This window comes from Drosophila novamexicana, unplaced genomic scaffold, assembly GCF_003285875.2.
Source record: "Drosophila novamexicana strain 15010-1031.04,08,12 unplaced genomic scaffold, DnovRS2.1 tig00000008-arrow-pilon, whole genome shotgun sequence".
Lineage (NCBI taxonomy): Eukaryota > Metazoa > Arthropoda > Insecta > Diptera > Drosophilidae > Drosophila > Drosophila novamexicana.
Window position 1 is genome coordinate 1,639,013 of NW_020824765.1, and position 22,860 is coordinate 1,661,872.

The 22,860-nt window shown below is 43.0% G+C and overlaps 8 protein-coding genes across 14 annotated transcripts in view; 4 read left to right on the plus strand and 4 right to left on the minus strand.

The window, feature by feature from the left end:
• Positions 1–2,205, plus strand: part of LOC115759190 (protein sine oculis) — a 33,854-nt gene extending 31,649 nt beyond the window's left edge. For all 6 annotated transcript variants that reach the window (XM_030700079.1, XM_030700070.1, XM_030700087.1 and 3 more), the window contains one exon: positions 1,196–2,205. In XM_030700079.1, coding sequence (XP_030555939.1) covers positions 1,196–1,637 — 442 coding nt within the window. In that variant the 3' untranslated portion in view covers positions 1,638–2,205. The remainder of the gene's footprint in view (positions 1–1,195) is intronic.
• Positions 2,206–5,143: 2,938 nt separating this feature from the next.
• Positions 5,144–9,878, minus strand: LOC115760321 (condensin complex subunit 1). Its single transcript, XM_030701611.1, has 6 exons — positions 9,684–9,878; positions 9,112–9,583; positions 8,155–9,050; positions 7,947–8,088; positions 7,798–7,885; positions 5,144–7,734 (listed from the first exon to the last, which is right to left on the minus strand). Exons 1-6 carry the CDS (start codon positions 9,808–9,810, stop codon positions 5,194–5,196), a joined length of 4,266 nt encoding a protein of 1,421 aa, XP_030557471.1. The 5' UTR covers positions 9,811–9,878; the 3' UTR covers positions 5,144–5,193.
• Positions 9,879–9,933: 55 nt separating this feature from the next.
• On the plus strand, positions 9,934–12,145 carry LOC115760331. Its single transcript, XM_030701619.1, has 2 exons — positions 9,934–10,205; positions 10,264–12,145. The coding sequence occupies exons 1-2, from the start codon at positions 10,016–10,018 to the stop codon at positions 12,078–12,080; spliced, it is 2,007 nt and encodes a 668-aa protein (XP_030557479.1). The 5' UTR covers positions 9,934–10,015; the 3' UTR covers positions 12,081–12,145.
• Positions 12,146–12,296: 151 nt separating this feature from the next.
• On the plus strand, positions 12,297–12,962 carry LOC115760973 (phospholipase A2). The gene is made up of 2 exons (XM_030702577.1): positions 12,297–12,623; positions 12,683–12,962. Exons 1-2 carry the CDS (start codon positions 12,322–12,324, stop codon positions 12,942–12,944), a joined length of 564 nt encoding a protein of 187 aa, XP_030558437.1. The 5' UTR covers positions 12,297–12,321; the 3' UTR covers positions 12,945–12,962.
• A 105-nt stretch (positions 12,963–13,067) lies between these two features.
• On the minus strand, positions 13,068–14,007 carry LOC115760982 (phospholipase A2 large subunit). The gene is made up of 2 exons (XM_030702590.1): positions 13,394–14,007; positions 13,068–13,338 (listed from the first exon to the last, which is right to left on the minus strand). Exons 1-2 carry the CDS (start codon positions 13,627–13,629, stop codon positions 13,077–13,079), a joined length of 498 nt encoding a protein of 165 aa, XP_030558450.1. The 5' UTR covers positions 13,630–14,007; the 3' UTR covers positions 13,068–13,076.
• LOC115760967 (NF-kappa-B inhibitor-interacting Ras-like protein) lies at positions 14,006–14,795 on the minus strand. The gene is made up of 2 exons (XM_030702565.1): positions 14,606–14,795; positions 14,006–14,534 (listed from the first exon to the last, which is right to left on the minus strand). The coding sequence occupies exons 1-2, from the start codon at positions 14,717–14,719 to the stop codon at positions 14,019–14,021; spliced, it is 630 nt and encodes a 209-aa protein (XP_030558425.1). The 5' UTR covers positions 14,720–14,795; the 3' UTR covers positions 14,006–14,018.
• Positions 14,796–15,045: 250 nt separating this feature from the next.
• Positions 15,046–21,366, minus strand: LOC115761921 (dihydroceramide fatty acyl 2-hydroxylase FAH2). Of its 2 annotated transcripts, none has more exons than XM_030703953.1 (4): positions 21,190–21,366; positions 18,061–18,425; positions 15,777–16,004; positions 15,046–15,713 (listed from the first exon to the last, which is right to left on the minus strand). In XM_030703953.1, the coding sequence occupies exons 2-4, from the start codon at positions 18,403–18,405 to the stop codon at positions 15,216–15,218; spliced, it is 1,071 nt and encodes a 356-aa protein (XP_030559813.1). In that variant the 5' UTR covers positions 18,406–18,425; positions 21,190–21,366; the 3' UTR covers positions 15,046–15,215. The 2 variants fall into 2 exon arrangements, with proteins under 2 accessions (XP_030559813.1, XP_030559803.1); XM_030703943.1 differs by having other exon boundaries at positions 18,061–18,428.
• LOC115761910 lies at positions 16,174–18,011 on the plus strand. Its single transcript, XM_030703931.1, has 5 exons — positions 16,174–16,351; positions 16,428–16,887; positions 16,963–17,273; positions 17,336–17,494; positions 17,554–18,011. The coding sequence occupies exons 1-5, from the start codon at positions 16,294–16,296 to the stop codon at positions 17,724–17,726; spliced, it is 1,161 nt and encodes a 386-aa protein (XP_030559791.1). The 5' UTR covers positions 16,174–16,293; the 3' UTR covers positions 17,727–18,011.
• Positions 21,367–22,860: the final 1,494 nt, after the last annotated feature.

Here is a 22,860-nt window from a genome sequence, read left to right on the forward strand (position 1 = left end):
CTGGAATTGGGCCAGCAAATGAGTGTCTCGCTTCCACCCTGGCAAACGGTGGCGATAAAAACGACACTTGAAAGTCATTTACAGAATCAGCCGCAAATAATAAAAGTCAAGCTGCTTAACTTTTGATCAAAGGTGCGAGCGAGAACGATGTATAAACTACAGACACGCTCTCACATACACACACACATACACAGACACCAGGCGCAGCTCAAATAACTGAAATCAGATGCGGCGGCGCTCTATGGGGGAATGCACTGAGCTGCCCCCTCTCGTGTTTGTTTATATGAATGTGTGGGCGTGTTTGCCTGTGTGTGTGTGTGTGTGTGAGCCCCGCGACACCTTTCGTACGTGCTGTCCTGCTCTAGCTCACGCTGCTGCTGCTGCCCGAATGTGAAACCGAAACCATTTATAGAAATGCTGGCGTGGAGAGTAAAAATATTCAAGCAGACAATTTCCTTCCGGTTTTATTTTCAATTGCCCGCCCTGTCATTTGTCATTTGTTTATAAATATACACACTTAACTGATGTATGTATATGTAAGCGTGTGTTGTAATTGTTGCTGTTGCTGCTGAAAGCAGTAAATTAGTTACAGCAATTGACACATTTTCATTTAAACGATTGCTGACATCTGTTTTGAAGGCAAAGTTCAGCAGCCTTTCAATCCGGCGGGCGGGGAACTCTAAGGATTATGCAACATTATGTCATTTTCGTTGAGTTGTGACAGCACTCATAAGAAATTAAATGCCTAACAACATAATTAAAATTGCGAACATGTATTTTCACTTTTGACAATCTGGTCACACATAAAGCATCTAATCTGGCTACTCTTAATTTTTTTTTTAATATACAGCCACACGTGCTGTCAACTGCCAAACAAAAGAAAAATACCGAATCCAATGTTAAAAAAAAAGCTATAAATAACTGAATTAGTTTCTGAGCGCAAATAAGCAATAAAACAGCTTGTCATTGAGGTGCCACAAAATAGCTAAATCCGTTTAAAATTTCAATTGTTTCCTAGAAAATAACTGAATTAGCAACAGAAGAAATTTACTGTAACTTAAATAACCAAAAACTAGTACTAAAATACTGTCCTCGAAAATACTAATTGCCTGAAGCAATATTTGATTACCCCAAAATATAGTAACACATTAACGACTGTTAAATGTATATGTTTTTCTAATTTGTATCTTTGCAGCGGCTCTACGGACAAACAACACTTGGACTCGTCCAGCGATTCAGAAATGGAGGGCAACATGCTGTCCAGTCAGAGCGCACAACAGCAACACGCAGCCGCCACGCATCACTCGCATCACTCGCAACAGCAGCAACAGTCGCCCAGCAGCGGTAACAACAATAATATCAATAACAATAACAGCAACGGCAACAACAGCAACAGCTTGCATCAGCATCAGCAGCAACTGCAACATGTTGCTGCCGAGCAGAGCCTGCAACACCATCAGCATCAGCAACATGCTGCCAGTGCAGCGGCAGCGAGCAAAAGCAGCGCTGCAGCAGCAGCTGTTGCTGTGGCCGCCTCCCAAATGCCGCCGCTCTCCGCCGCCGTTGCCTACTCGCATCTGCACAGCGTCATGGGCGCCATGCCCATGTACGATATGGGCGAGTATCAGCACTTATGATTCTAGTTGGAGGCTGCTGCTGCTGCCAGCAGCAGCAACAACAGCAGCAGCAGCAACAACAACGGCAACGGCAACAGCAACATGCCCTGCGAATGGCCAGCTATGCTGCGTCAACGCCAGCAGCGCAGCCAGCTGCAGCAGCAGCAGCATCCGGAAAGCTTTTACTTCTGAAGCAGCAATAATTGAGTTCACATCCTCGAAGATGATTCGTGTATATCAAGATCAAGATAGCAGCAGCAACAAGTTTTAATTAATCATGAAATAGTAGCACTTGCGCATAATATGGCATTTTTCAATATCACCAAGACACCAGACAGATAAACAGACAGAGAGGGGGGTAGAGGGGAGTGCAGCATATTCTGTTGCTTATCCTCGATTAGCAAAAGAATGGATTACTTAAACTTCATTGATCTGTGTAAATAGCTAGGCTTTAGTTTTAGAGCGGGCGGGCTGGGGAACGGAACAGAGAATCTGTTGTCCTGGTATGGCCCGGATGGATGTAAGGATGAACGATTGATTGGCCGTTCTCTGCCCAACTGCAAATGCAAATCAAATTGAAATGTGCAAAAATTATACATAAATTCTATTAAATTATTTTCAATGTATTTATAATTATTATTTTTAAATATATGAAAAATATAAATAATTACATTTAACGAATTTATCACTAAATATTACCTCCAAATATCGGATGATAACGTAACGAGATTGAACCGAACCGATTTGTAACTGAAGGTACCCGAGAATGAATCTGAATCGAATCATATTTTGTTAAAAAATAGTTTGATCGAAAATAATTATTATTTTTTAAGTACAATGAGTCGAACCGAACCCTGTGCTAATAGATGTAGAAAATGAGGCTTACGAACCGAAGAAGCCGAAGCATTACAGATTGATGTTGGCTTTGCAGCCCGGCTGAAGACACTCGCTGTCCACATTAGGAAAATCTGACCACAGACAGCACTAATCCGCGCCGACAGGTAAACCCGCTAATGCTAATAGCCATGGATAATGGGCTGTCAGCCGTCTGCGGGGCGCGCGTGCGTCTCGCGCACGTCCCACACGCGCCTCTTGCTCATCCGAAGTCGCGACATATGTAATGAGCATGTTAATGGCACCAACGTCTGCTTGTGCTGGTGACCCTTCCACGCCACCCGGCAACGGTCTCGACTGGAGGGCGGCGCTTGGCAACTGGCAACTGGCAGCCGACGCAATGTTACCATGGCCGGAGCCAGGTTGCCTCTACCCCGGATGGATAGCCATTTGGGGGTGGCTGTCGCCTGACTGGCTGGCTGGCTGGCTGACTTGGCAGCTCTCTCTCGATGATTTGCCGATTGACTGGTGCAGACTCCGTTGCCGCCACAACGCCCAGCCACCCCCGTTGCCCGGACAACAACACACACGTGTCTGACTGGGACGGCGTCTCTGATTGAGGCTGAGTATCGAGTATCCAGTTACAAAATATTTTGACTTCTTTTATCTTGCGGGCCACATTGTGCATAATTTAATTAACGGCCTTAAATTGTTATCTTTTTGTGTACAATTTAAAATAGTCTGCGGCATTGAATTCCATATAAAATATAATACACACACCCACTCGCAATTATTAACGTATATTGCACGCAAAATTATAATTTTACCCTGTGCACATTGATGACGGCTACCTATGTATGTGTATGCGTGTGTATGTGTGTGTATGTGTGTGTATGTGTGTGTGTGTGTGTGTGTGCGTGCGTGTGTATGTGTTAGTGTATGTATGTATTAAGGTATATATGCATGTATGGGTGTTTGTTTTCTAATAGCAAACGCACACCAAGTTAATTTGTTGGTCTGCTACAATTTTAAATAAAACGAATTTATACCAAGTGCCCTCCTCCTCGATTCTCAAAAGTTCAAGTAGGCTCTGCTGTTTATCAAGTAGTCTAATATTTTTTTTGGTGTTTTTTTTTTTGATATTTTTTTTTTGTTATTGTTTTTTTTTTTTTTGTTATTTATTTGTTATTGTTTTTTTTTTGTTATTGTTTTTTTGTATGTATGGACATATATATGTTCATACATATGTATGTACATACATACATATGTTCATACATATGTACATACATATGCATATTTATATACATGTGTGCATGCATATGTACATACATACATATGTACATACATACATATTTACATACATATGTGCATGCATATTTACATACATATGTACATACATGTATACATACATGTGCATATTTACATACATGTGTACATGCATATGTAATTACACATGCACATGCACATCATATGTACATACACATGCACATGCATATGTACATACACATGCACATGCATATGTACATACACATGCACATGCATATGTACATACACATGCACATGCATATGTACATACATGTGTACATGCATATGTACATATATGTGTACATGCATATGTACATACATATGTACATGCATATGTACATACATGTATACATGCATATGCAAATACATGTGTACATGCATATGTACATACATATTTACATGCATATGTACATACATATTTACATGTATATTTACATGCATATGTATAAATATGTATTCAAGTATTTATATGCCAAAGTATTTATATACCCGAAACCCCGTCTTAACGTGCACCTACATCACATAAGGTAACTACAGCGAAAATTTCAACTTCCAAGCTCTTACGGCTGTACTTTGATACCCAATCAGTAAGAAGAAGCTATAAATCAATGTAAGAAAATTAGGCCAGCTTCGTCTTTAATATACCGTCCCCTGTTATAGAAAAGAAATATATTTTTGAAAAATTGAAGCCCTAAATAATTCATAAGGATCGAACAATAAGCACCAAAGTTAGTAAAGATAGCATTTAGAAAGTTTTAGGACTAGGAACGAATAGTTCTGCTGAATTAAAAAAAAATTTTAATTATTTTTAACATGCAATACAATATAAAACAGAAAAATCTTTCAACCGATATTTAAGCTTTCTAGGAATCACGCCCATTCGTTTATCAGGTCAAGTTTGCCATTATATTGATTGATTTTCTAAATGTTGACTTCAATAATAGTTGTGGACAATACGATAAAATCCTCTTTAAGGGCTCACAAATCACTTTCCTCTTAAATGCCAAAGAATCCGCCGTGTACCTGCTCCAAAAGCCAAGCTACGCCTTCTAACACACACGCTGAACCACATCCAGGGCAAAACATGCACCTCGACGGCTGCCGAGCTGCTTCCACGAAGGTGACAATATAAGGGGATTACAATTAAACGATGTTCAGAATAGAGAATAGAGGCAACGGGACTCAATGAACATTTATGAATTGCTACAAAGCAGATTAGTGCAACACACATGGAATGTGTGTGTGTGTGTGTATTCCTGTTACTCCTAATCTGTCAGCGCCTGTCAACATTCTATCTTGACAAAAAGTAGCTTAGATCCGGAGGTAAATGCAAAGGCATGTATTTAAGAGCTCCAAGTGGCCACTTTATTGACATAGTACAAGTTAGGTCTAAAAATATAATATAAGTATAAAAAGTTTGCACAACTTGCAGATGATATCATTTACGCGCTCGCCGAGAGCTTTGATTGCTGTTGCGCTGGCTTATTTCCTGCTCGGACTCTTCACTGGAGCCAGACGAGGGAGCTGTGTTCTTGCCACGCTGTTGTTGTTTTTTCTGCGCTTGCTGGCGAGGCGCAGGGGGCGCCTCATCACTGTCGGAGCCATCATCCTCGGAGCTGTCCTGCTCGGAGCTGCTCTCCTGCCGCGCATTTCGTCCACGCCTGTTGCTGCCTGCCGCGCGTGTTCCACGTCCGCGTTGTTTGGTAGTTGGCTTCGCGGTCCTGGTCTTGTTGGCACGCGTTTCGTTGGGACCTTTTTCGGATTGGGAACTCGTGCCTGGTTCGACGACCTGCAGGCATTCGTTAAGGCGCGTCTCAAACTCCGTAACTACGGCTTTGAGCTCCGGTTTGGCCAGCTTTGAAGTATTGCTGATAATGAGCTTGAAGGACTGGTAGACCTCATCCACCTGCACCTTGTCACGGAAATGTTGCACGTTGTCGATTAGCTTCTTAATCGATCTTTCGTTGTAGCTCAGCAGGCCCAGACAGTAGGCAATGTCGCGCCACTGACGCTCCACGCGAGTGACCGGAAACCGCAGACATAGCTTCTCCACCAGCGTCTCGATCTGGCGATCCTTTTGAATGAGTCCCAGTATATAGCGCATAATTGTGCGATATTTATCCTCCTCCAGGTGAAGATTAATGTCACCTAACTTAGAGATAATGTCGGGCAGCACGTTGTACAGTATATTCGACTTGTTGGCAATCTCCTTGAAGAACTGTTGTGTAATATTCCTGATCTCATCGCTTTCGTCGACAATGCACAGTGCAAGATCGGCTATCTGTCCCTTGACGCGTATCATTTCATGCAGGATCAGATGAGAAAGCATCTTGACGGCGGTCAGGCGAAGCTCGGTGTCCTCCTCGTGCAGCTGAGAGTAAAAGTGGCCTGTCCAGGGCTCGATTATGTTCGGGAAACGGAATGTCAGATCCGAGAGACCCACCACAGTGTTACACTTGATCTTCAAATTTTTGGTCATATTAAGGATATTCATGAGGAAGGACATGTTCGACTCGCAGAACTTGGACGAGACCGTCATCAGGCGCGCCAGTGTTAGGGTAGCTGCCTGCTGCAGCTGCTGATCCCGATACTCCCCAGGCCGCTTGCATATATCAATTATAATCGGGTAGATCTTGGACATGAGCGCATTCGGCTCATACAACAGCATGTCCTCACAGATGGCATTGATTTCCTCGGCAATGTTATCCTCTGCTGTTGCACCCACTAAATCGTCGTCGGGCTCCTGCTGCGGCTCCGCGGCTACGCCCGACAAACGCTTCCGCACCTCCATTGCCGAGACATTCATGGTCTGGCGGCGGACTGCGTTCACAGCGTCCTTTTTGTTCTTCTTCTCTTCGAGGGCGGTCAACTCTTCACGGTACTTCATGTTGTTGTAGACATCCATGTCCAGAAATATCATCTCCTTGATGGTCATGTAACCAACGCAAAACACAAACCTTGAAACCAAATAAACGGGAATGCGGGCCTGTTGGTTTTCAACAGCTTTAGTTTGTGTCTGGGTCTGTGTTAGAGTCTGTGACATGGGCAGCGGCTGTGAGTATGGAATGTCCGTAGTCTGCGTTTGCGGTGGCTCCTCAGGCTCTGCTACTACCAGCCAGTGGTCATTGAAGCGCCCAATCAGCTCGCTCACAATATTCTGAGCCAGCTCATCCGGCGCCTGGCACATGCGATAATAGTACTCGAACAGGCTCATGGCCAGCGCATCAAAGTCAGGCAGTTGGGGATGAAAGAAAAAGTCCAGAAACAGGCGCGTAATTTGCTGCACGAATTTGGCATCGGTGGCGCAACGTTTATAGTATTTGCTGTTGTTGTTCGCATCGATGCTGTTGACCAGGAGTTGAAGGCAGCTGGTATAGATGCGAGGATCCTGTCTCACACGCTCTCCCGTCGCAATATCCTCGATAAGGGCACGATTGGCTGAGGCTATAGTTGATTTTGCCTGCGAAGCCATAATAAGCAGCTGCAGAGCCAATCGGGCCTCATCTTTTGTGGTGCCCTCCAGCTTGAGCGTAAATCGTTCGAATAGCACCTGAATGATGAGCGCATCAATATCTTCGGTGGCCACCCATTCGCCCATCAGCGTTTCCATGGCCGTGTAGTGCCCGTACTCAACCTCGGAGAGAAACTTGGATAGATTTTGCACAACCTTAATGGCATGCGCGCGTTCTGTCTTATCCGTGGTAAAGAGCACCTTCCGATACGCATTGGATACTGCATCCCGCTTCTCCTTATCTGAGGACCACACCAGATTCAACATGCGCTGCATGCCTGTCTGGGTGCCGTGTATACCAAAGAGGTAGCCTGTAGTGAAAAGATCGACTGCCTCGAAGACGTCTGTGTTCGTCTTAGACAACAGCATTTCGAGTATTTTTGGCATGGCGGAGGTCGCCACATGCGAGAACTCGATGCTATCCTTGAGAAACTCAACAGTTTTTATTTGCTTCTGCATTTCCTCGCTCTAGATAAACAAAAGACTGGCATTAAATGTACTGCATCTTTTTAGAAAAGCTTCGGCACTTACGCTGTCCTTGCAGCCATTGGCAAGGGAGAGAAAGGTTTTAAATAGCGCTAAAATATAAACACAACGCTCCTCTGGCTTCAACAGTTGGCTATGGATAAAGATAATAATAGACTTTAGACATATTTAATTAGGAGCTATTAAATGCCGACCTTATATCCTGATTGCCCGCTGCATAGTCTGCTTTTCGCACCAGTACTATGGCTTCCTTGTAGTTTTTTTCTAAAAGAAGCGGCAATATCTTTTGCACCAGCTGCTCGTACTCTTCCTCCTTGTCGAACTGTAGCTCTGGAGCTAGGAATAAAGAAAGGTCAGTGAAATGATAGCATATGGCGTCTGAGGTTCAAAAAGCGTACTTACCCATACGCAAGTTTTCCTCAATAATGGGCAACAACTCCGGCGTTATGGCTTCCCATTGCTCGTCGAGCTTTTTCAACTGATTGCGCTCTTCAGCCAACACTTCGTCCAACTGTTCCATAACTTCAACTTCCTTCTCGTGCTTCTTAATTAGCTCCTCAAGTGTTAATTTTCCAGAATACGGATTGTTTTCGAGAAAAGCCTTTATCAGCTGTATGGCCGACTTACGCACCAAGGAACTTTTATCCTCTAGCCGGCACACGGCCTCGCGCAGCACTTTGATTAAAAAACTCAGCGGAATTGCATGCTGCTCCTTCAAATGATGCCAAATATGCAACACCTTGGAGCGCACATGAGCGGATATGTCGTTAACATGGGATAGCAGATTGTCGAGAAACTCGTTGCGCGCCTCCTTCATATCATCGTCGAGTTCTTCAGAGGTAAGTTCACCCACAACAGCATCACCCATGATCTGCAGTACACAGTTGCGCAGCACATGTGATTCGCAGTCCAGCATTTCGTCGCCCAGCTTAGAAAGATGTGGTATCATCAGCTTGGGTGCAATACCCGAGAACTCGGCAAGAAAATTCGAAAAGTTACGCGAGACCGCAGTATCCGAAGTGTCCAGGGTGAGGGCCTCGACAACATCCTTCATCAGTATCGAGAAGACTGTGGAAATGCCGTATTCTTCGTGAAGCAATAAAATGCCACTCGCTACGGCCGTTGCAGCATGCTCAGTACTCCGGAGAATTTGCAGTATCCTAGCCGGAAAGGTTATGGCATGGTTATACCGTTTGATGGCGATGCCAAAGATTTGAAAGATCGTGTCAATAATATGCCGGTTATCCAGCCGAGGCGGCACCAATTCCAAAGTACGGTAACAAATATCACACAACATGCTGTAAGAGGGAGCTGCTGTTTAAAAAATAATCATTTAACTGGGCGATATCTTATACTTACGTTACAAAGCTTTCCTCGGCTACAGGGGGATTCCAGAGCTTCTCTAGAGGACACTGCAGGACATTATAAAGCTGCACCAGAAACTTGCCTCGCTTTACATCCCAATCGGGATACTGTTCCAGCACCTCGCCTTGCTTGGCGCGCTTTTTCTGCTGGTTCAACTGCTGGTCCCGCATCACCTGTTGGACAACGACGTCAATGCGCTTCACTACGTTAACAAATAAGTATAGGGTCATTTTCGTGAGATTCAGATAGCGCACACGATCCTGCGTTGACGGCGGCTCGTTGCTCGTTAACAGCGGCATTAGCTGCCCGCCCAATCTGTCCACGGTAAGGTACAATAAGTCAAAGGCACGCATCAGATTGCGTATGGCGGCGGCATCGCTAGCAGTGTTTTCAATTATCGAGTAGTATGTATCAAAGTGCTCGAATATATAGAATGGATCACGCTGATGCACTTTATTTTTACATGCTGCAAATAAACGGATTGCAGTTAGCGTTTGTTTTACTGTACGTGATTGTTTGAATTACAGGCGCGCAGCTGCGCATACAAAAAGTAACAGTCCGCTTACCCAGTAATTGCTCTGGTATTTCGCTGGGCGTGTATATCTGTTGTACATAGTACTGATCGCCGCGTGAATTAAGTAAATCATTGTTTTTTATTGGTAAAATAAACTGAAAATCGTGCGTCTCTTCCATTTTAAAACCGTTTGCTTGTAAAGCGACGCTTGTTGTTGTAGTTATTAGTGATGAACGCTTGCTAAAAACAAACGATTACAGTCTGGCAACGCCGTGCAGCGATAACAATCGGCTCACATCGGCTTGCCCTATCGGAACGCGTGTTGTACGGCGCACGTTGTAATTGAGTTTTCGTTTGTACTTAAAAGCAACATAATAGACGATCATGCCAACTGAAAACAGTGGCAAACGTAAAAGGCCCAAGAAGAAGGGCAAGAAATTTATGCGCAATGCAAAAGGCTTTGCCAAACAAGGTATTTTTGGACGCGGCTCTCATATTGATGGTGATCAATTCAACTATTTTATAAACATCTTGGATGCCATGAAGGCAGGTCTCGAAGATGTGGAAGAGCGAGGTGAGTGGCAATTGCTTGAATGCTGTGAAAATCTAGAGTAGTTTTGTTGTTCCTATAGTCAATATGGCCAATAACGTGTTCGAGCAGACAAAGGACCACGAAATCGACTTGGCTGCCAATCAAGTTGTCTCCAAGGCTCTTGAGTCTCTTATTGGATTTGTGGAAGCTCCACAGCTTGAAAGGTTTTTTACCAAATTCGGCGACAGCCTGCGTCCCATGTGTTCCGATCCTTTTGCATCGCATGTTCTGCAAAAAATGGTGGAAATAGCATTTCTGCGAGGATTGGGACAGACAGCAGCTCGGGAACCGTCAGAAGACGATGTTTCCGACCCAGCCAAGAAAGCCAAGCCCGATGCCGCGCAGATCGAAGAGCAGTACAATTTGGAGACCGAATTTAGCGAGGAGCATCGTGAACAGTGCCGCCAATTTGTTCTACGCATATCCAAATTCATGCTTAACAATCTGGAGGATTTTGTGTGGGATGCATGCGCCACGCACATCATGCGAACAGCTATACTCTGCCTTGTTGGCATCCATGTGCCCAAAATAGCTTTCGTGAAGGGCGGCGCCGAGTTGACCAAGCATCGCAAACTTTACAAGGTGCCCGAAGAATGGCCTGAGGTCATGAAGGAGTATCCACAGCGCCTGGAAATGTGGCCTCAGTTTGTGGACTTTCCCTACCAGGAACACTCCTCTGCTCTGCTGGGTGTTATATGCTTATCGCTTAGTGCGGTCGATAAGAACATGTTAAAGCATTTTGGCAAAAAAATATTAATGGAAAGCTTGCTGAAACCGGACGATGCGACTAACGCTGACGATGAAGACAAGCCGAAGGCGATCAAAATTGAAATAGATGACGAGGCTGACGATCCCGCCACTAATGAAAAGGCGGTGGCACCAGCAACTGAAGACGACAATGCTAAACCTAAGGTGGTGCTGCCCAAAGTCTTCCATTACCAGTGCGCTGTTATACTGCTTGAGACTCTTTTGACTGTGGCAGGTGGAAAGCTGCTGACTCAACTTTATGCCATGCTTTTTAGCGGTCGCGTAGCTCACCTGGCCCTAGGGCAACAAACCAACTTTGCCGTGCAGCGTCTGCTACAGCACTTGAAAGATGTGCCCGACTTTGAGTCAGTCTTCGATGAGTTACAGCCACAGATTGAGCAGTTGCTGAAAACGGGTCTAACGGGCGTGGTGTCTGCCCTAAGCGCTGCCTGCCTGCGCTTGGGCGCCAAGCAGGCTCAGATGATAGGAGCACTTCAGGCCGCCTTACATGTGGCTGGCGACAAAGAGAAATCCAAGATGTTCTTTAACTGTCTTGTTAAACTGAAGCCCCATGAGCTTATCGCCGACGATCAGTCCGCCTTCGTGCATCTACATGGATCGCTAATAGTACAACATGTGCTTCAGTTCAATAAGCCCATCTTCCTAGTCAACTGCATTCTGGAGCTGCCTGCTGTGCAGCTGGCGCAAATCCTTAACACACCCAATGGCTCGCACATTGTCGATGCCTTCTTGCAGAGCAAATACATTGGAGAGAAGTCACGAGAGCGTCTTATCCGCCAGCTAGATGGCTTCTATGTGGACCTGGCTATCACCCGGCACGGTTCACGCGTCATGGAGCAATGCTTCAAGGCTGCACAAGAAGCGCAAAAGCTGCGTATGGCTAAGGAATTGAGCTCTAAGACCAACATGTTAAAAGGCTCTCCATATGGCAGCCTTATACACTCCAAATATCGTTTGGAGACCTACAAGCTGTCGCCCAGTCAGTGGCTAGCCAGTCTGGGTCAGCAGCAGGAGCAGGAGAAGCCGGCGCAGACGAAAAAACGCCCTGCAAAGACAGCCACCGAGTTATTTAAGGATATACTTAGCTAACGTGTCAGCTAACGAAACAAATATATATACTACTTAGTATGTACGTAATAAATTCATTTTAATTAACTTTGTATTGTATAACATGTTAAAGGCATAAGGACCTTCATGAAATATTATTGCTTAAAGCTTATTGTAAACGAATTGTTATCAGCGACTCTTAATCAGCTGAGCGGCTGGCAGAGTCAATGCCAAAGCAGCTGGTGCTCAGTTTCACTTTTGAATTCAAAGGCAACGTATCATCATGCGAGCAGTGCATTTGCTGCTATTCTTCTCCTTTATTGGAGCCGCATTTGCGTTTGGAGACGAGGCCATTTTTGAGGATGAAGACATTTACAATCAGGCGCTGCCTCCGGTCGCGCACACAGGCATTACAGCGCCCGGCACCAAGTGGTGTGGACCGGGAAATACGGCGGCCAACTACGATGATCTGGGACGGGAGCGTGAAACGGATAAATGTTGTCGTGCTCATGATCACTGCGAGGAGATTATCGAATCGCACAGCTCGCTTCATGGCCTACCCAACAACACCGACTGGTTTCCCATGTAAGTGCCGCGGAAAAATCAATATCCCGCCCGTCTGAAACAGATTTGGGTTTTCCCAGACTAAAGTGCAGCTGCGAACAGCAGTTCATTAACTGCCTGCAGGCCGTAAACAGCATGACATCGAACACCTTGGGTCGCATCTACTATACCACGCGGAGCAGGTGTTTCGCCCAAGGCTACCCCACCACCGGATGCAAGGAGTACCAGCTGGGCACAATACGCAGGCGATGCATTCGGTACACTGTGAACAAGAGAGCGGCCAAGCTGTGGCAATTCTATGACATGCCATTCTATTCGATTGCGGCAACAAAGAAATCTTGACCCTGAGAGCTTTAATCGTTAATAATATTTTATTTTATATTAGCGTATAAATGTGATTCTGTTCGTATGTCTGTCTGCCATACGTAAATGTATTAGCTTATCACGCAATTACGCCTTGATTCAATCGAGCTGCTACTTTTCCTCCTCGCTGGGGTGCGTGTAGAATGCCAGGTCATAAAACTGCCAGCGACCGGGCTGAGACACATCCTCGCTGTAAGTTAGGCAACGCTTCATGAAGTGGTCCCACTGCTGCTCCTGACAGGAAACGATGGGCGGCCCATAAGCGAAGCACACATTTGTTGTGCTGAAATATATACGACCTAAAGCGGCGGACTCCATGTTGTGCAGCGAGTTGAGGCACAGGCGAAAAGCTAATTCACAATCACAGGAGAAGCTGTGGGTAGCTATCAGTTAGCATCGATGAGCGCTTTACATCTTTATGCACTCACATGGGGAAGAAACCGTCATTGGTCAGACCGTATTTTTGGGTGTCGGGCGAAATCTTCTCCTCACAGTGGTCATGCTGCCGACAGCACATGTCCAGCTCTACTTCACTGCCCAGATCGTTATAGTTGTCAGCTGTATTGCCGGGGCCGCACCATTTGGTACCGGGCACTGTTATGCCCAGACCATGCACGCTGGCTAGCATCGCCGCCAAGGCAATAACGAAATACTTGGCGCGCATCTTCTATTCGAGGGTCAAACTTATACTGATCTAAGGGGTAAGCCGTCGCAATTCTCCGCATTTTAATTGAAATATGCCAGGCGCTGTTGTTTTAAAGTTCACATGGGTTGTCTCTGACGTAGCTTGAATGCTGATTAGGCTTAATTGCTAAATGTGCTGGATTCTATAGATAATTCACAGTAATCTATACTTAGTACACTTAATACATTTGCATGAGCAACGCCATTGCTTAGCCTATTAATAAGAGTAATAGACTCAATGGGGCGGTTAATAGTCGCAGGCTTCCACATTAGTCATTTCCTTCGTCAATTCTATTCTAAATTAAAAGTTCGTTCCATATGTGTATATACTCTCTAAATACGCATATGGAACAAAGTAGATTGCACTTGCTAAACCTCGCTTTTCTGTCGATTCTGCATCACCTGGCGCAGCTGTGGGAAGGTGCTCTTCGTCTGTGGCGGATGAAGACGAGCACACAGCATTGTGAAGGGCTCGTACAGCGAGGGGCGTTCCATAACATTGACTGTGTAATGCTTGATGCGTTCTCGTTGACACCAATTATTGGCCCGATCCATTATCGATTCCACAGGATTTGGCGTGGCGGGCGGCGTGTCCTTTTTGTTGCGCGCTCGGACATTTGCTAATACAATTACAGGCACTTCTTTCTTCTCCTTATGCTTGTCTATATCTGTCTTGATGTCTGCCAACATATCCAAGCTGCGCGGATCAGTGGGATCATAGACTAGCACAAAGGCATCTGGAAATTGCAGATAATGACGCGGCAGCTGAGCCGCTTGTTCACCTTGCAATCCAGCTGTATCGTAGATGCGTAGTGTTTCCCGTGCGCCACCACGTCCTGTGTCCACGCTTGCTACATATATATCCTCAATTGTTGGGTGTAGTTCCTAAGAGTAATTAAATTTTTTGTTTGTATTGGTAAGTAGGAACAAATACAGAATAGTTTCGGCCAACTCACAGTATCCGCGTTGATATTTCCATACACCAACTGCTCGATGAGTGCTGTTTTTCCCACATTTTTCATGCCACACACCAACACCTTACCAACTTTACCAATTTTTGCATTAAGCATTATTATAAAATAAAACAATAAAGTAAATAAATAGGTGCTGGCTACACTTTCTCAACTGCGATTAGCGTTGCCACCATTCTCAATGTTTGGATTTTCCGCGTATCGAAAGCCCAGCTATCGATATCAAAATTATCTAAATCTCTGTGCTCATCGATGCGCCATATAAATTTTACTCAAATGGTCTTGATTTACCATTTTATTATTTAAAAAAAAATAATAATAATTTTTTAGCTGGCCCAAGCTATTTAAACAAAAAGAAACACACTGTGCTTTAATTTGTGTTTCACCAATATATTTTGGCTGCGCATCGGCAAATAAATATGTGTATTTAACATCATCTATTGTACTCAGTGTGAATTTATTATTATACACAATATAATATAATTTTATTTAAATATATGTTTTTTCTTAAAGTTTTACAAAATTGTCATCTTACTTTTTCTTAACCTACATTACAAATTTGTTCTTATTTACGTAGCAAAATGTGACTTGGCTACTACGACCATCGCAATTGGTATCTTAATTTTCGTAAATTTATACGTGTCTTAAAAACAATATCCCAAATGGGACTACTAATACCATATCCGAGATCTTGATGAGCAAAGTGATGCTGATAATGATACCTCTTCATGTGATACAAATGATGACCCGCCGATGGATTACCGTAATGCAAATAATAATGTATCATGTCATAGCATAAATAACCTATTAAAGCACCCGTGAGTACCAAACGCGGATGGTGATTTTGTAGAAGAAAACTGAGTGGTGTATAAATAACAATAGCAAGCACAACTCCAGGCAATGGAGGAAAAACAAGCCGCATCGGATCAAATGGGACCTTGTGATGCAGTCCGTGAATCATAAAGTGAAGAGTGCAAAGCCAAGGGCCACTGTTGCTAGTCAACTTAACATGAAAGACCCATCGGTGCAATGTGTACTCCAGCAGTGTCCAAAATATTACACCAAAGAGCAGATGGCCGAAGAAGGTGGCAATCTAATTGTAGGGATACTGATAAGTAAATGTCTGTTATAGTCATTACGCGCTGTTTAAACTTACTTCCTTCATATTGTGCGAGTTCGCTTGGAACTCTGGCCAGCCGCAAGCAATAATCGTTGGGATCCAGAACATTGGGACAACCCACCATGGAGTCTTCGTGCACATTTCCAAATACCAAGGACCGAACAAGCGCAGGGGTCTGTCTACTGGCTTATGTACCCATTCGTCGTAATATTTTGTTATTTTTGAAATTTGGGGCAGCATAGCTTTCGACCAGTCCACGAGGTGCTGAAAATTTAAAAAAAAAACCGTTTATACGATATCATCAATTTGTCGATACTTTTGAACAGTGGCAGCGCTCATTTCGACTCTATCATCGACCTATCGATAAATTCAAAACCATCAAACGTTGGCGTCTCGAGCAGCTGGTTGGTTTTACTTCAAAGCTGACATTTGAACAGGTTGGCTGATTTCATTCCGTTTCTGTAAGCTGCAGAACACGGCAATATTTAAATTCCTTATAAATTCTTCAACACAGATTAGACGCATTGTGGTTAGGCCACATTCAGAAAAAAACATGTCGAACACCACAATACGCCCAATACCCACATTAAAGGGCATGTTTTCGGTGCCGCGTAAGTATAATTTTTTTCAAACAGCCATGGCAACCAAAAAGAAATGTTTACACGATTGGCATTCGTTTTCTTGTAGGCGTCGCACCGGGACGTAATTTTCTAAAGGAAAACAAAAAGAGCCTACGTTCCCTAGAAAAGGCAACTACAGAGAAGCTTGCTGCTAAGGAGCCAGTGCGTCCCAAATGGATGCCTCCACTACTTCGCACTCCGTCCGAGGCACGTGAACGTGAGTCGAAGAAGTGCGAAACCGAAAGATTATCTTCAAGGAATGTTGATGAAGAGGTGTGTTTATTGCGCAGCCACAGCAACTCGCGTTTGCAGCAGTGCCTGGACAAACCACAACCGGACGAACACGAGTCTTGCGCACCCCCGGAAAAACGTGAAATTCAAAAGGAGAAGGTTCGCCCAAAAGCGCAGCCGGTTCAGACATCATCGAACCGCTGTCAGTCATGTAATGCCGAACGCAGCTCCGCAAGCATTGGCATACAGACAGAGGACATAAAGGATGAGCTTTACCTTACCAATGCACTTAAAAAGTGAGTACCTGCTCATTTAAACCAGCATAAAGCAATCGAACTGAACTAACTTTCCGAACACATCTATGTGTGCAGGTGCAACATTGATGGCAAGACGGTTTTAAGCGAGGAACGCAAGTCATGCATTGATCCTGACCTCGACTACGATGACAACTACGGAAGCTACAGTCAATACCATGACGATGAGCAGCCGCTGTCGGCACGCTCCAAACACAGTCTTCTTGATATAGATGACAACGAAACAATGCCCATGCCAGAGATGGAGAATGTAGGTCCCGATAATACTGATGAAGAAGCACCACTGAGTGCACGCAGTCGCGAAACAATCGCTACCGTGGCTTCAAATGCTACGACCAAATCAAAGCGTCGCGAACACAAGCTGGGCTGTGAGTATAACAAGTGAATAATCTGTGCATCTAGTTAGCTAACTGCCGTGATGCTTTTACAGCACGCGATGATCTACGCCTACCGCGCTATTTGGAAAAGGAGAAGCGCGAAAAAGCCGAGGCTAAAGAACTTATAGATTCACGCGATCCAGACTGCCCACGCGGTCATGTATTGATGAGTGAACCGGATCGCCTGGCTGCGCTAGCTACCGCCAAGCAGCGTAAGTTGCAGCCAATTTTACACCTGGATTTATTATACATTTTCATGTTTACCTTGTAGGCTTTGATATGCTCATTAATGAGCTAAACCACATGCCCATGACCGCCCAGACACTACGCGTGCGTTCTCGCAAGGCTGAGATTGATAAGGAGCTGACCGTTGTCGAGGACGAAATACGCATTTACTCCAAGCCTAAGGTGTATGTGAGAGCAGCCAAATCGCGAAATCTCTAATGCACGCAAAATTTTGTTAATGTTAAATGAAACAAAAAGATTCTCCCACTCATAAAAATAGAAAATCGAACGGTTTCAACCAACAGGAAATATCGCCTGCAACAATATTCCCAACTATATGACTATTGGAGGATTTGGACCAAACCTAGTCTTTTGTGTGTTCATAGTATTTATATTTTTTAAATGAGCATCAAGAAAAATGTAAAAAAAATGAAATAACTAGAATGTCAGAACCCCAGACACCAAACTAAAAAATATAAAAAAAAAATAAATAAATAGCAAGAGTGAAGGAGAAATGTGGATTTTCAAGAGAAAACTGAAGACTAACACTCACCTCCATGCTTTCATCCAATTGATTGTTGTTGCTGTCCTCCGATTTTTGTTGTTGTTCCAGCAGCTCAACTCCATTCTCTGCCGACTTATCCGTACGCCTCTCATTTGTCCTTTTATCACTTCCGTGATCCTGTGCGCTTACCTTGTACTCCCTCATCAAGTACATGGCTGCATCGGAATGTGGCGGCGCCTTCATAAAACGAGATGTCATGTCTGTCTGACTGAGACCCTTTAGGCTGTTTATTCCGCCCGGATGTTTGTGCATAAAGTCGGACAAATCATAATACTGCTGCCGATATTTCACAATGAACTTATTATTTTGCTCCGGCTGGTTGGGGGCATCCATTTTGATGGGCTTCGAATTCTCTACTGTAACGCAAATAGTTCATAAAACAATTATTAGTATTTGTACATAGCCATATATTGTAGTAGATTCTTAACTTTTTAATTGAATACTTGTAACTAATGCACACCAGTTGTAATTTATTCCCAGATCATCTGTAATTGTCAACTGCAGTCGATAGCTAAATTATGTAGTGCTCCCCCAAAATGCATTATTATTATTGACTTTGGCACATGTAGTGTATAAATGAGTTCCTATGGTTTTATCAATACTCTTTTTGCTCGAACAAAGCTGCAGTTTTAATCAGTTTTAACTGCTGACAATAATAGTTAGATTGTAAATGTGAGGCAAGCATAAAAAGTCGATCAAACGTAACTTGAAGATAAGATAAAACTAAACATAATGGGCCTCTTTTAATCGAAGACTTAATCGCGTGGTTATTTTATTGTGCCTTGATTTTAGTCAACTATTGCCAATGATGAACTTTGGTACACAAAATGCTATCAATAGCAATCATGATTCCATTTCGGACAATATTGTGCAATGCACGAGAGGATCTATGAAATTTAAAGTGAATAAAACTGTTCGCGATATTCTTTCACATGGATGATATATGCTCTACAACTTGACTAAATCAAAAAGTTACAAATAAAATGTGCTTTAAATAATTCACATATATTGTGCACTCATCTTAGGAGATCTTGACCAAAGCTTACCACCATATCATGTAGCTATATAGGAAGAATCGCTTATACAAAAGACTAGGTTTATTGCTTTATGCAGATATTTGAGCCCACACACGAAGAGTCTGGCAAATGTACCGCTCACCAAATCGAAACGAGAGAAATCTACAATACGACTGCAACTGGGCTTCCAGGCTGAGCTCGAATTCGGCCGAGTCGGCAAAAGGCTTGCATGGATTGTGGAAGGCATTGGCGGGAGCGGAGGGGCAATGAGTGCAGCCTCTTGCTGTGCTGGCAAAAAGTATTCTATAATCTGAGATCAGAGAATTGTCGAGTGTGCGCTTCAATATTTTTCTAAATAACGTCAAAATATTCTTGATCAGTAACAACTGTCGAGTTGATATAGCCATGTACCATACTATCATATAGCCAGAATAGGAATAATCGGTTCAGAGTTCAAATTTGAAATCGATCGACTTTAATGTTCTTATTTATTTGGTCAAAGATTCAATTCTGGTCGTACCAGAAGAGTAATTTCTACATGTAAATAAAAAAAACATGGCCAGAGCAAAACCGGGGTCTAACCTCTAGATTATAATATGAGAGTTCAACCCTTGATTGAATCGCACATTCATTAAAAACTAAATCATTCACGTATATATATACAGGTCTTATACATACACTATATACATTTGCGTACTTTGCGCATATATTCCGGATAGTCCTTGCATTCGCAAGTATTAAATCCCTGCAATGTACGTAATTGCTCCATGTAATTATAGGTTCAGCTTGATAAGTAATTACTGTTAATAGAGCATGAGAAAATTTGCAAGCTGCTGCTAATTTCAATGTACTCGCTCGCACAGAGTGTATGGCATACGCCCAAGGCAGTGCCAGGTCAGTCCACGTATGCTTCATATGCATATCGCATTCCTCTAAATATATATCTATAACAGATGTTCTTTTCAGACGACTGATTGCACCAGGCCATTGCCAAATACGCCCAAGAGTGCCTGATATTGACCTCAACATCAATATGAATATACAAATGCATTCAGATGCATTTCCATTCAATCGGTTGGGCTATGTGTACGCGACAATTGGAACGTAACGCCAAACAAGTTAACTCTTTCATAAAAGACAAAAAAACAAAGACTATACGTATAGTAGTTGGTATTTGTGTTAAGTAAAGAGACTTGCAACTTATCAGTTATCGCTATATCGCTGATAGTGGCATGTTAATGCCGGGTCCCGGGCAGAGGCCTCTGTCGGTCGTTTGTCAAAGTCCGTGATAAGCCCCATACTAAACATGGGCAAGGTGTACCGCTCAGTTGGGATGGGACCCGATATAGCCGTACTCTGACTCACGCGTTTATATTCTTTTCCGTAATATTGAACGATAGGCAACCAGGAACTATCTATTTACTAGCATTTATCTACCTTATATGAATGCTTATCTTCAGTATTTATGGCTTTATTTGGTTTTGGTTTTGGTTTTTTTGTCATATCTGTTCTTCGGGTTTGGCCAGGTCTATTTGACGGGTTCTACCAGCTGAAGTATTTCAGACTCGTCAACCCGTCCGCCTTGACATGCTGCTACTTTGTGACGTGTTTGTCCCAATTTCATGGAATCGCAATGTTTTACATGCTCTCTCTTATCGATAAGCGTTATCTCTTCGAGTTAGTTGTAACAATTTGTTTATCTGCGATATAGACGGTTTTTTTTTTGTATTATATCGCTTAAGTGTTAAAATAAATTTATGACAAGGTTAGATATTATATTATTACTATTATTTACTATTTTTGCACCCTTTTTTTTTTAATATTAATAATAATATTTTTATTTTCTCCATGAGAAAATGATTAAAAGTGGAACTCGTGAATGAAACTTAACACATTTCCCAATATTCATTTTGAATTTAATTTGGAACATTTGGCTGTTCCAAAAACCAAGAAAAGCCGGGTAACATCTACTAGTTAATATTATTTAAGGTACAGCACTTGAGTCGTACTAGTTAAAAATAGAATAAAGTTTTTAAAAAAAAAACCCGCGCAAACTAGGTAAATTATAGAGAATATGGCAGGTAAACACGAATGGACAAACCTTTGTCACGCCGTTGACTTATCGAAGGGAAAATCAAAGCGAATATGGGATCAAGACGATTACAGTTAATTATTTGGCGAAGGCCGCAAGGAGGCGCGATTCAAGCGCGTCTTTCGGCTCTTCGAATTGCAGCCGCGTCGTATACGTAATTTTTTCTCAACACGAACACGAACGAACGACAAAGCCGACCGCACGCAACGCAAAGCAACTCGCAACTGAAATTGAAACAGAGCGCCTAACGGTTGGAAGGAACAGCGTCGACTGCGACGGCGACGTCGACGCTGACGCTGACTGCGCTGCCACAACAGCGCTGAGCATAGAAGAAGCTTTACCATCAGATAAACGCGCCGAAAATAAGATTAACCGTTTATCACATGGAACACGCATTCACATGCGTCCAACTATTGTACTGAGTCTTATCAGCTGCACAATCTTGCTCAGGTGCCTGATATGGCCATATTCTATTATTACTTTACGACATAAATTCAATAATAAACCCTTTAGAGAAAGTGCATCGGGTTAACCAGGGAATGCGGGCTACGTTGTTATAATTACACAGAAACTAAGGCTCCTAGAGATTCTTGGTAAGCGACAGACCTGGCGTACTCTGGAGTTGAGTCACAATTATCAAGATTCCTTGTCTGATAAGAATAACGGTGTTCTATTAAACCGTTAAATTACTGATTAGTGATATGGAGATTCTTGTGTCGCTTTGATTATTCCGAATGACTCAGAGCCAGATTGTCACGTGCCAAAGTAGGATCTATTACAAGTCTTTGATTCGATATATATACTTATATATGCAGATTTTATTTACTTTATTTGTTATTACAAAATGCGAACAGTGCTTGGGAAAATGTTATCGAAGTCAGATTCTGCCAACAGACATTTAGTTTCTGAATAGTCATGTCGAGTCCCATGTCAGAGTATTAAAATTGTCTATTGTCAAGCAAATATTATGCACTTGTCAATATCAACATGCTTATCTATTGATTTTATGTTTATTCTGACAGCGTGTTGCTCGTGTTAATTTGTGTTCACTTTTGTTTTGATGATATTTTGGACAACCAGAGCAGAAACCCAATAATTTTAATTACCGATAAGCTGGTTCGATTTTCTTGGATCGGGCAACTCAGTTAATGAAATCATATGAAAATGAAACTGAATTGCCAATGGGTCACCATGTCGATGGACTCACTTCTACGGCATCCGACAGCCAAGAGATCTTAAGTTTCAGTGCTGCCAAACCACAAAAAGGCCGCTGAAGCAAGTAACAGTGCTTCGGTGGAAAGAGCTCGACTAGCAGATACCGCGTAGCTTAGTCTGAACTCGAATTTCGAACAAATGTTATATATTTAACACACTTTGTTCCCTCTACTCTGCACTTAGTATAAGAGTTAGTGTATTAGTCAACTTTTATTTTTTTTAAATTAACATTATTAACATATTTTTATTAATATTAAGTATGATAATATCTAGCAAATCAACAAGAAACCGAAAACTTATTAGTCCTAATAATCTCTTGAGAGTCTGGCTGAGAGGGACTCCTAGGTGTTACGCCTATATGCCTGCTACCTTGATTTTAAAATAATTTTATTATTACAAGGCATTTAATTTCAATGCTGATCTCCGGTTACCAGCTTAATGTGTCGGCAATTTAAATTAATTAAT

What these genes read in the sequence shown, in the direction of transcription:
- LOC115761910 (XM_030703931.1), top strand. Translation starts at nt 16,294, where the DNA reads ATGTCGAACACCACAATACGCCCAATACCCACATTAAAGGGCATGTTT. An exon ending in GGGCATGTTTTCGGTGCCGC is followed by an intron (nt 16,352 to 16,427) that starts GTAAGTATAATT and finishes GTTTTCTTGTAG; the next exon opens with GCGTCGCACCGGGACGTAAT. An exon ending in GCTAGCTACCGCCAAGCAGC is followed by an intron (nt 17,495 to 17,553) that starts GTAAGTTGCAGC and finishes TTTACCTTGTAG; the next exon opens with GCTTTGATATGCTCATTAAT.
- LOC115761921 (XM_030703953.1), bottom strand. Translation starts at nt 18,405, where the DNA reads ATGGATGCCCCCAACCAGCCGGAGCAAAATAATAAGTTCATTGTGAAA. An exon ending in AATTGGATGAAAGCATGGAG is followed by an intron (nt 16,005 to 18,060) that starts GTGAGTGTTAGT and finishes TTAAATTTTCAG; the next exon opens with CACCTCGTGGACTGGTCGAA. An exon ending in ACTCGCACAATATGAAGGAA is followed by an intron (nt 15,714 to 15,776) that starts GTAAGTTTAAAC and finishes CCCTACAATTAG; the next exon opens with ATTGCCACCTTCTTCGGCCA.
- LOC115760973 (XM_030702577.1), top strand. Translation starts at nt 12,322, where the DNA reads ATGCGAGCAGTGCATTTGCTGCTATTCTTCTCCTTTATTGGAGCCGCA. An exon ending in AACACCGACTGGTTTCCCAT is followed by an intron (nt 12,624 to 12,682) that starts GTAAGTGCCGCG and finishes GGGTTTTCCCAG; the next exon opens with ACTAAAGTGCAGCTGCGAAC.
- LOC115760967 (XM_030702565.1), bottom strand. Translation starts at nt 14,719, where the DNA reads ATGCTTAATGCAAAAATTGGTAAAGTTGGTAAGGTGTTGGTGTGTGGC. An exon ending in GAAATATCAACGCGGATACT is followed by an intron (nt 14,535 to 14,605) that starts GTGAGTTGGCCG and finishes AATTACTCTTAG; the next exon opens with GAACTACACCCAACAATTGA.
- LOC115760331 (XM_030701619.1), top strand. Translation starts at nt 10,016, where the DNA reads ATGCCAACTGAAAACAGTGGCAAACGTAAAAGGCCCAAGAAGAAGGGC. An exon ending in CGAAGATGTGGAAGAGCGAG is followed by an intron (nt 10,206 to 10,263) that starts GTGAGTGGCAAT and finishes TTGTTCCTATAG; the next exon opens with TCAATATGGCCAATAACGTG.
- LOC115760982 (XM_030702590.1), bottom strand. Translation starts at nt 13,629, where the DNA reads ATGCGCGCCAAGTATTTCGTTATTGCCTTGGCGGCGATGCTAGCCAGC. An exon ending in AATGACGGTTTCTTCCCCAT is followed by an intron (nt 13,339 to 13,393) that starts GTGAGTGCATAA and finishes AGCTACCCACAG; the next exon opens with CTTCTCCTGTGATTGTGAAT.
- LOC115760321 (XM_030701611.1), bottom strand. Translation starts at nt 9,810, where the DNA reads ATGGAAGAGACGCACGATTTTCAGTTTATTTTACCAATAAAAAACAAT. An exon ending in TGAGGAAAACTTGCGTATGG is followed by an intron (nt 8,089 to 8,154) that starts GTAAGTACGCTT and finishes CTTTATTCCTAG; the next exon opens with CTCCAGAGCTACAGTTCGAC. An exon ending in CCAATGGCTGCAAGGACAGC is followed by an intron (nt 7,735 to 7,797) that starts GTAAGTGCCGAA and finishes TTGTTTATCTAG; the next exon opens with AGCGAGGAAATGCAGAAGCA.